Raw genomic sequence first — 9,813 nt, forward strand, 5'->3', positions numbered from 1 at the left:
GGAAAATCAAAACATGGGGAAAAAACACACGCTTGCTCCATAATGTCAGGAGAGGCAGCGGGGCCATTTATCCCTCCCAGTGTTACACAGGTGCAGCGAAAGAAGAATCGGGGCCCAATGAGCCTGATCCTTCTCTGCAACGCTGGGGTAAGACCGGAGTAACGCCTTTCAAGTCAGTGGAATCCCCCCAGGGGAAGTACTTGTGCCCAGTATAGGCCAGTGTGCAACACAAGGCCAGTTTAATTATAACAAAAGTAGCACCCAGATGCCCCAACCACTGTAAAGGTGCTGCAGGGCTAGATTCTCAGCTGATGTAAATCAGCATAACACCATTGACTACAAAGGAGCTACGCCAGTTTACATCAGCTGAGGACTGGAGCCATCATTCCTATTCTGGTCCAGGAGTGTGGGCCAACCACAGCTCTCCGTTCCGGCCGTATAACCCCATTGATTTGTCGTGAGGGTGGAATGAGGAGCTGTATTTTGCTCCCTGTACTTAACACTAACGCACCTGTTACTGGGAAGTCGTATGAGCCACTTCAGGATTTCTACCGGGACACACAGCTCTTGACTTCCACTGCAGAATCCGCTGTCACTGTGAAACTGATCCGCCCCGAGATACAGCTCCCAATATAGCCTTGGACCGTGTCAAAGAAGCCTGGGAGCCTGTCCCCCTGTATCATGTTCTTGGGGCGAGGTGCTGGAGTGCTGAGCTGAGAGCAGGCAGCTATTGTAATGCTCACTGACTGGAAATGGAGCAGGAGGGGAACTGGAAATGAGATCCTGCCTGCCTGAAAGAGACAACTGTCAGACAAGGGTGTGCAGGGGGTTAGTCCTTTGGGTCAGAGATCTGGTTTGAAAACCTGGTGTAAGTCACAAACGAGAGTGGCCGTATGTTCTCATTCCAGCTGGGACAAGAGTGAGGAAGGCCCTAAGTGTTGAAGAGAAACGCTACAGAACAGTTCCAGCTCCGCATCTGGTACGAAAATCATGAGGTTGGGGTTTGGATCTGGATGATTCCAGTTCAAGACTCACCCTAGAAATGTTCTTACCAGAGATGCACCGAAACAGAAGCTTGAACCCGACCCCCTTTGCAAGCTGCAGAATTGGAATCCTCCAGATCCAATCCCCGACCCCCAGGTTTTGGTTCAGAATCCACGCTGGAAGCAGCTTGAAATTCTACGAGATCAGCTGGTCTTGTGAGATTTCTACTACTTTGAGCTATAGTCCTACACTAACGGCTCATAAGATTTGGGGGATGTCACATCGAAAGCCAAGCTTTAGCGCTCGGACTCCGCCCAGCCAACTCTCAAACTAAACGTGGCAGACACCACCTGCTGTCAGCTCACCTCTAACAGTTACTGGATTGTCTCACTTGGAATCCTATTGGAATCAATTCAGAACAGCACAATTCTTCTTTCCTTCATCCCCCTGGTATAATTTCCCCACCCCCTCTACATACACTGTCCTTCATAGAGATGTGAGGGACTTTCCAGGGGGAGGGATAGCTCAGTGGTTTGAGCATTGGCCTGTTAAACCCAGGGTTGTGAGTTCAGTCCTTGAGGGGGAGATTTGGGGATTTAGTTGTGGATTGGTCCTGCTTTGAGCCCTTTCAGCCCTAAGAATCTATGATTCCAGTCCATGCTATCACTTCAAATTGGAAACAGGTCCATGGATATATTCCCTAGATATCTCAAGAGCAATGCAGGGAATACACTCCTAAGTACATGTTTGGCAGCTGGAAAAGCATTTCCCAGGCAGTATAAAAACCTGACTTATACACAGCATTACAAGTTATTTCATTTAATTTCCATGAAACGATGATCCTTTTTTAACACGTGCCTACATTTAAAAACAAACAAACTTCCCTTTAATTCTATAAAATAATTGATCTTTTCCCATCAGTACGTAGAATAAATGGTTTTATAAACATTTGACGAATTCGGTCAATATGAACTATACCTAGCTCCATGGATCTCAATGTGCTTTACAGAGGAGGGCAATATCATTATTCCCATTTTAAAGATGGTGAGACTGAGGCACACGGAGGGGAAATGACTTGTCCAAGGTTACCCAGAAGCTGTGAATCCAACCCAGGTCACCCGAATTCCAGTCTGGTGTTCTGTCCCTTAGGCCACACTGTCTGTTTTGCATTTCTGAAATGTCTTTCATCTGGAGGTCTCAAAGGACTCTACAAACTCCAGACACATTAGGACAACCTCGGGTTAAATATAGGGTGGGCATTACAGAGCGCTCAATCCTTTGTAACCACGAGCAGAGGGCAATCAGCAGAATTGCGGCTCCTCACACTGGCTCCTGCTACTTGGAAGGGCGAACGTAGGAGGAGCTAGCAGCGCTCAGTAGGTCGGGACCTGAGTGATACTGCAATCTCCTTTTTATACATGGAATTCTACTGAGCAGCTGGAGGCTTGGAAAGAAAATGAGAAAGCTGAGGATCTATTTTTAAATAGCTTTCAGTGGCTCTTGTATCCTAGAGCGCCCCCTTGTGGCAGGGACTAAGTGGCAATGCTGTGGTCTCTCTTTGGGAACCTGAGAAAGAAGGTTTGTAGGGACCCGCTCCTTGGGAATCCAGCCTTCTCCTTTTTGAACCTCCATGTAGTCTCGTCTATGGAGTAGAGGAGGGTCAGCATCCTGTTGACTGTATAAACCGTATCCCCTCTGATCACGGCAGTGAAGAGAGCTCCTTTGCTGTTCACGTATTGCCCCGGTAAAGCTGTCCACTGCAGGCTGGTGAGGTTGAAGCAGTCTATCGCACACCGCAGGAAGTCGTCTGAGGGCCCATTCCGTATGATGTAGAGATTATCTCTGTGGGCCACCATGCAATGGCCGTAGCTCTGAGGCCGCTTTAAGGCTGAGATGGGAAGCCATTCGTCTTTCTGGATCTCATACTCATAAATGATAGTGGTGTCTAGTGGCTTCCACAAGCAGACAAATATCCGCCCCATGGTCTGGGCGCAGGGCGCACCTGCCGTTGGCTGGGGCAGATCAGCGACAAAAGTCCAGGTGTTGGAGGACACGTTGTATTTCTCCACGGACTTTAGCAAGGTCTTCTCAAATTCTCCTCCTATGGCGTAAAGATAACCTTCATGACCCGTCAGTGTGAGGTCATACCGGAGCTGCTGAGGGCTGGGAAACTCGCTCCAGCTGTTAGCATCTACGTCATAGCAAAAACTGATGTCCACGATTTGTTTGCTCGCTCCGCGGACTCCGCCCACTATGTAGATTTTATTATCCAGCGTTGCCATGCCGGCTAGGAATGTGCTGGCTGTCAGCGGCAAGCAGGAGAGCGTCTTCCACGTGTTGTCATCCTCATCCAGGTAGCAGATGGTTCTCGAAAGGTCCTGTAGAAACTCAAAGGTTGGTGTATGGGCTCCCACTGCGACAAATGTGCTGGGCAGAAGGGAGTCCACGTAATCCAGCAGGTCAGTAGAAAGGCAGTCTAAGTACTCCTCTAAATCAGAATAGCCATCTCTAATGTACAGGGCAGCACTGTGGAAAAGGTCCTGTAGGCCAAACATGGCAGCAGCTTGATAAAGGACAATGCAGTTATCGGAATTGATGGAATTAATCAGATACTTGGTCATCGTCTTCACCTGAAGAAAAGCTGCACATTCAACCGCCTTGAGATTCTCCTCACAGGTCAGCACGGGTCTCTCCCCTGCCAGGACCCGGAGCATGAGGAGAAATCCCATGGCACTCAAGTCTCGGATCTGGATTTCGTCTTGCGTGCTCTCCTTCATGCCAGACTGGAAGAGCGCGCGGAAGTACTCACTGTGTTCCACCAGCAGAGCCTTGTCAGTGGCAAAAAATTCTTCCTCCACTTTGATACGCACTCTTCCCCTCAGGAACGTCTGCATGGTCTGATCCCCCTGAGTCAGCCTTCTAATGCCAGGGACCTGAACCAGGGAAGCAGGCGGTGGTGGCGTCTCAATGCATGGGCAAGGACACAATGGAACCCAAAGCCTTTCTCAGTGTGTCGGCCGCTTCCCAAGCAGAGCACTGTTCCTATTTCTTCTGTGGTTGTTTGCTAGCTTTCTGAGCCTCCCCAGCAGCTAAGACGCTGCTAACTTGTAATATAAATACCTCCAGCTAAAGATAGCTGTGGCCCATGTGATTGGAGCTGCCAGCAATGAAAGCCATAAGCAGAGCCTGTCATTGGCATCCATGGAGCTCTCTTACCAGCTGATACCAGCAGCATTGCTTTGAATGAAACACAGAGAAGCCACTCCAGGGACCGGCAGCACTTAGCTGCCTATCGATGGCGGGGAGGGAGATCATCAAATAAAGGTGGAACTTAACCGTACTGGACGGGTCCGGTTCATCCCAGCTGTAACTTGTGAAATCCCCTCAGGGGATGACGTGAGGTGGTCTCCCAAGGCAGAAGATTACCTAGGGAAGATGGTGGTGAAGGTTTCCAAAAGTGACTAGTGATTTTTTGGTGTCTCAATTTTTGTGTGTCCCACGTGAGGCCACAAAGAGCCCTGGTTTTAGGAGGCTGGCCGCGTAGTGCTTTCTAAACGCCAGGCCCCTTTAAGGCATCCCAGAATCACAAGTCAGTTCTGAAAATCTTGCCTGGGGTCTTTACCAGATTTCCCTGTTGGCTCCTAAAGGCCCATAGATGCTACAGAACTAGAATACTTATATAGCAAGATGCTTGTAATAATCATACTTTGGACTTTGCTGTGAGGATCTCGAAGTGCTTTTCAAAAGGCCAGATTCTGCTCTTGGGAGTGCAGTTGGTCAGTGTTTTTACTCCAGAATTAAACCAGTTTATCAGGGAGCAGAATTGGGGCTCACAGATTGAGTGTTCCTCTTTGGGGGAGCGAGGTGCTCTACCAGGTAAACTGAGGCACACAGGTGTTAAGTGTTTGACCCACAGTCTTAGGAGAGGCTCCAGAACTGTGGTCCACAGAGCAACTGCTGGTGATCCTTGGAGAGCTGGCTAGTCACATGGTACTGGCTCCTCCTCCTAATTTCCAGATGTTAAAATGCCTTAAGCTAAAAATACATTCAATCATTCCCTAATGTGACCTTTTTCAGGTCAGCGATTGCTGCAGTTGCCACAAGCATGTTATGTGACTGCAAATTGGCGGGGAGGCAATCCGCACAATTGGGAATGGATGAGGAGATGCCCCTGGGAAAATCTCTCTATTAAGATGTGGTCCTCAGGAGGAGAATTTCTGAGAAGCGCAGTTCTAGGAATTCCAAAGGCGGCTTCTCTACTGGGTGCATACAGACTCTGATGCGATCTCCCTGGGGGGAGAGCCGGACCCCAGTGCAGAAACGGCCATAGATATTCTAATCCTGACGTTCATTCATCCCACAGCTGTGGCTTTTTGTATTGCTGGAAAGAGCGTGCTTCCCCTCCCCCCCTCATAAAAGTAAGTTTTATGGCTTCAATGAGATAACTACTTCCGTAAATCTGTGAGTCTTTAAGCCCGAATTGTGGGACCGTGCGTCTGCCATCACCGCAGGCCACACACACCAAAGGGCGTTTGACAAGCAGTAGGGATGGTTTATTACAGATTTTTATTTTATTTTTGCACATTGGGAGAGACGATGCAAAATCAGCGTGGGGTCTGCAAGGTGAAGGGTCGGCCTTGGGGTTTGAAAGTTCCACGGAGGTGGGCTCCATTGGTGAAAAAACACCGCATTCAGTTTTGCTATTACAGTAGCTCTTGGATTGACAGCTGGACTGCATCCACTGTACAACCTCAGTGCCTCCTTCAAGGCATAGTCCAGCTAGCTGCTTCGTTCAGGGGCTTGGACAGATACAGGAAGAGGAGTTCACATCTATGCGCCTGGCCATGGTTGCAGGGATCACTGCAAAGCTCCCTGGGGGCCGATTCTGTTTTTGTCTCCCAGGAGTATCAAGGAGGTGGAATTAGCAATTGAATTTGTCCCTAATTTAGGTGATTTACATTTTGGAGGGGGAGCTTTGAAATCAATGGAGGTTAACCTTCAATGACTGCCCCTACTTATTAGTGGTTTTATCCACATCTATGCCGATCGCAGTCAGGGCCGGCTCTAGGATTTTTGCCGCCCCAAGCAAAAACAATTTTGGCCGCCCCCCCCCCCCCGTTTTTTTCTTACCCCACCCCGGCCCCGCCTCAACTCCGCCCCTTCCCCAAATCCCCAGCCCTGCCTCCTCCCCCCAGACTCTCAAGCCTAGGAGGGAGGGAGGGGGAGAAGCAGCGCGCCCGCCGCGGCCGCTCGGGATCTCCCCCTCCCTCCCAGGCTCTCAAACCTGGGAGGGAGGGGGAGCAGCGGCGCGCCAATCAGGTGTTTCACGCACTGCGGCCGCTCGGGGTCTCCCCCTCCCTCCCAGGCTCTCAAACCTGGGAGGGAGGGGGAGCAGCGGCACGCCAATCAGGTGTTTCACGCGCTGCGGCCGCTCCGGATCTCCCCCTCCCTCCCAGGCTCTCAAACCTGGGAGGGAGGGAGAGCAGCGGCGCGCGAATCAGCTGTTTCACGCGCCGCGGCCGCTCGGGATCTCCCCCTCCCTCCCAGGTTTGAGAGCCTGGGAGGGAGGGCAAGCAGCGGCGCGCGAGTGGCAGCAGCGGAGGTGAGCTAGGGCGGCCGGGGCACATTTTTTGGGGCGGCATGGCCGGCACCAGAATGCCGCCCCTAGAAATGTGCTGCCCCAAGCACCAGCTTGTTTTGCTGGTGCCTAGAGCAGGCCCTGATCGCAGTATAGCAAAGCAGAAGCTAAAACAAACCCCAGTTTGCCAGCTCAGTGAGTGGAAGAGCTAAGACGAAGGTAGAGGTTTGAATCCCAGCTTTGGGACTGGGTGCTCCTAACATGTCTGCAACACTGCTTTCCAGTCTGCCAGGGTAACTTCTCCACTCGACCTCCTCTGTCTCCACTCGACCTACTGAGCTCTGCTGCCTTCCATTCAGCGCCAGCCTATGTGGAACTGGGGCGATCCAGGCTCACACTTCGGGAGAGGGGATTTGGAGCAGCACACAAACTCTGCGGTTGGACAGCGTGTGTCCAAGTGGCACCCCAAGCTAGCACAGTCTAAGGAAGGAAGCGGGAGCCCAGTGTATTAATCTCCCATTCAGAGGTACTGGGGTGCATTGGGAAGCACTGCTCTACAGCTCCCCCAACAGGCCAGTTAGGAACAGCATTAGCTGAGCTGTTCCAGCTTTAGCAGCGCAGCTAGTCTGCCTTCCTGGCAGAGGATGGAGGTTGCCTGCTGCTTTCATGGCCTTTAGTCCCCCCCCCCCCCTCTTGGTGAGCGTCCGCCTGCAGCGGGGGCCGGGGGATGCAGACCCCGGGGTATAGCCAGAGGTCAAGCACGTGAGCTTGAAACGGCCTCGTGCTGCGTGCGGGGGAGAGAGACAAAAATAGAATTTGGGAAAAGAACAACGTTGTGACGGTTGTGCGGTGGAGAGAGACGAGGAAAATCATCACGTGCAATTCGAGCCCATGGGATCACTGCTCCGCTGAGCCCTTCGGAGCCGTTCCTGACCCCAACCCGCTGGCTCGGTTGTACTTTGCTAAGGCTGCCGTATCATTTTACTAACCTCCCCACCCCCAAACACTCACTCTGCTTTTCCCTTCGGTTTTGTTCTTCAGCCTTTCTCCTGAACAACAGCCCCTTGTTGTCAGCACCGGGCCTTGCTCAGTCAGGTACATTTAGGCGTCTGCCTCCAGAAAGGAAGACGGTTTATTTGCAGTCCCCTGGTTTACCTGAGTTCAAGCCGGTTCTGAGTCCAAAGCTGGCAAGTTCTGTGCAGCTCCACGTGTGGCATTTTATGCAGGTTATTTAATGGAATAATTTGCATATGTGCAAAGAATTTGCATGGAGCCGTATGTTTCTGTTTATGGTCAACATACTCTGCCGCAAGGAGTGGCGGGGGTAGGGCATGGAACTGCGCAGAACGTGGCAGGTGGGGGTCAGCTGGGTGCTGGAGTGTGTCCGGGGTGTCTGAAGGATGGTGAAGCGGCTGGAGTGGAATGGCTGCTAGGGTAGACGGGGGAAGGGTGTGTCTGGTGCTAGCTGGGGGGCTGGTCACTAGGGGGCTGGTCGCTGGGGTGTCCTTGGGGGGCTGGGACATGTTGAGTCCCTCATTACCACTGTGCAGAGAACAGAAGCGCCGTTTCGTGAAGGATTTTGAGTCTGGGCTTTGTTCTGAAGCAGAACAAAAACGGAACCCAGCTAAATTCTCTGCGAAGCAAAATTCCCCCAAACTTGCGTTCTGACTGCGTGAAACGTTTCATTTAGCTTGTCTTCTGTTTTGTATTGTCATTTACAATAGGCTGCCAGAAGCCGGGATGGCTCTCCCCCAGATTGCCCTGTTCCACACACGCCCCTGAAGCTCTGGTGCTGGCTGCTGTCAGAGAGGGGACACTGGGCTGGATGGACTGTTGGTTTGTCCCAGCAGGGCAGCTCTTATGTCCTTATGCAGAATGCAAAGCGAAAATATTTTAAGTGAAAAAATCATTTCGAAACATTTGGACACTGACGGAACCTTTTTTTCCTGGTTTTTTTCTTCCAAAGTGAAATTCCAGCAAAATCGACCCGGCTTCACAGAGCGTTTGGATTTCAGTGGCACTGGAATGTGGCTCCATCTAAGTTACTCTGACCAGATGTACCTGTCACCTTTGCCTGCACCTCCTGCTTTTGCTGCTACTACTGCCTGCTGGGATCCCCGCTAGCAGAGGAGAGGTAGAAAGGCTGCCTCCGCGGCCTGTGCCGCTGGACCCCTGATAGCTGGGAGGGGCAAATGCAACCTGACCCCATTCCCGCAGGGAGCCAGCTGTGGGGTGAGAATGTATGACAGGGCCGCCAGATGTGTGGGTGTCACGCTTGGTAGCTTTGTAGCTGCTGCTTTTACCTCAAATCTGCTGGGGCTAAGGAAGCAGCTTCTATGCAAGATGCCAGAGGGAAAAGACCGTTATTAGAGCAGGGGACAGGGACTCAGGTTTGGTTCCGGGCTCCACTGCTGTTTCACCGTGTGGATTTGAGCAAATCACTCACCTCATTGCTGGCTGCCTCAGTTTCCCCATTGGTGAAATGCAGATGGCAATAGTGAACCGACCCTTTGAAAATGCTTTGAGATCCCCTGGGTTGAAAGGAGCTGGGCAGGTGCAACTTATTGGGAGTTATTGGTTTGTTGGCAAAGCTTTATATCATTGCTGCCCAGTGCCTCCCTTTCCCTGTGTCTCTTGGTCTCCAAGATCGGTTCCTGACCACTCTGTTCAAAGTGGGAACACTCAGGTCACTGTTGATCAGATGGCTCATTCCTTAACCATTGTCATGACCATACAACACCCTAGTACATCTAGTGTGCTATTAAATGGAGGCCATTTGAAAACCGTGCCTCACGGTTAGCACAGGGATACTGCCCCTACCGCAAGAGAGGGGGGAGGGATAGCTCAGTGGTTTGAGCATTGGCCTGCTAAACCCAGGGTTGTGAGTTCAATCCTTGAGGGGGCCACTTGGGGATCTGGGGCAAAATCAGTACTTGGTCCTGCTAGTGAAGGCAGGGGGCTGGACTCGATGACCTTTCAAGGTCCCTTCCAGTTCTAGGAGATGGGATATCTCCATTAATTTCTAATTTCTAAAATATCTGTATCCAAGGAGCTCTCAGTGAGTGGGCAGTCTGCAATGGTTGTGTCTACTGGCCACCTGAGGCCAGGGATGGGCCTGGATTGCTGGGGGGCGGGGGTGTCTGCCTACCAATCACAGTCATGACCTAAGCCAGTACCTTTAACAAGCGCTGAAAAATTCCCTCTAATGGGACAAAGAGGGGATGAGCAGCCTCGTTCCCCTGCACCCTCCC

The 9,813-nt window shown here is 51.5% G+C and overlaps 1 protein-coding gene across 1 annotated transcript; it reads right to left on the reverse strand.

The window, feature by feature from the left end:
• Positions 1-2,516: 2,516 nt before the first annotated feature.
• KBTBD13 (kelch repeat and BTB domain containing 13) lies at positions 2,517-3,878 on the reverse strand. The gene has a single exon (XM_065411487.1). It carries the CDS (start codon positions 3,876-3,878, stop codon positions 2,517-2,519), a length of 1,362 nt encoding a protein of 453 aa, XP_065267559.1.
• Between the last annotated feature and the right edge of the window lie 5,935 nt (positions 3,879-9,813).

The sequence above is a fragment of the Emys orbicularis genome, chromosome 10, assembly GCF_028017835.1.
Source record: "Emys orbicularis isolate rEmyOrb1 chromosome 10, rEmyOrb1.hap1, whole genome shotgun sequence".
In the NCBI taxonomy this organism is placed as follows: Eukaryota; Metazoa; Chordata; order Testudines; family Emydidae; genus Emys; species Emys orbicularis.

What these genes read in the sequence shown, in the direction of transcription:
- KBTBD13 (XM_065411487.1), bottom strand. Translation starts at nt 3,878, where the DNA reads ATGCAGACGTTCCTGAGGGGAAGAGTGCGTATCAAAGTGGAGGAAGAA.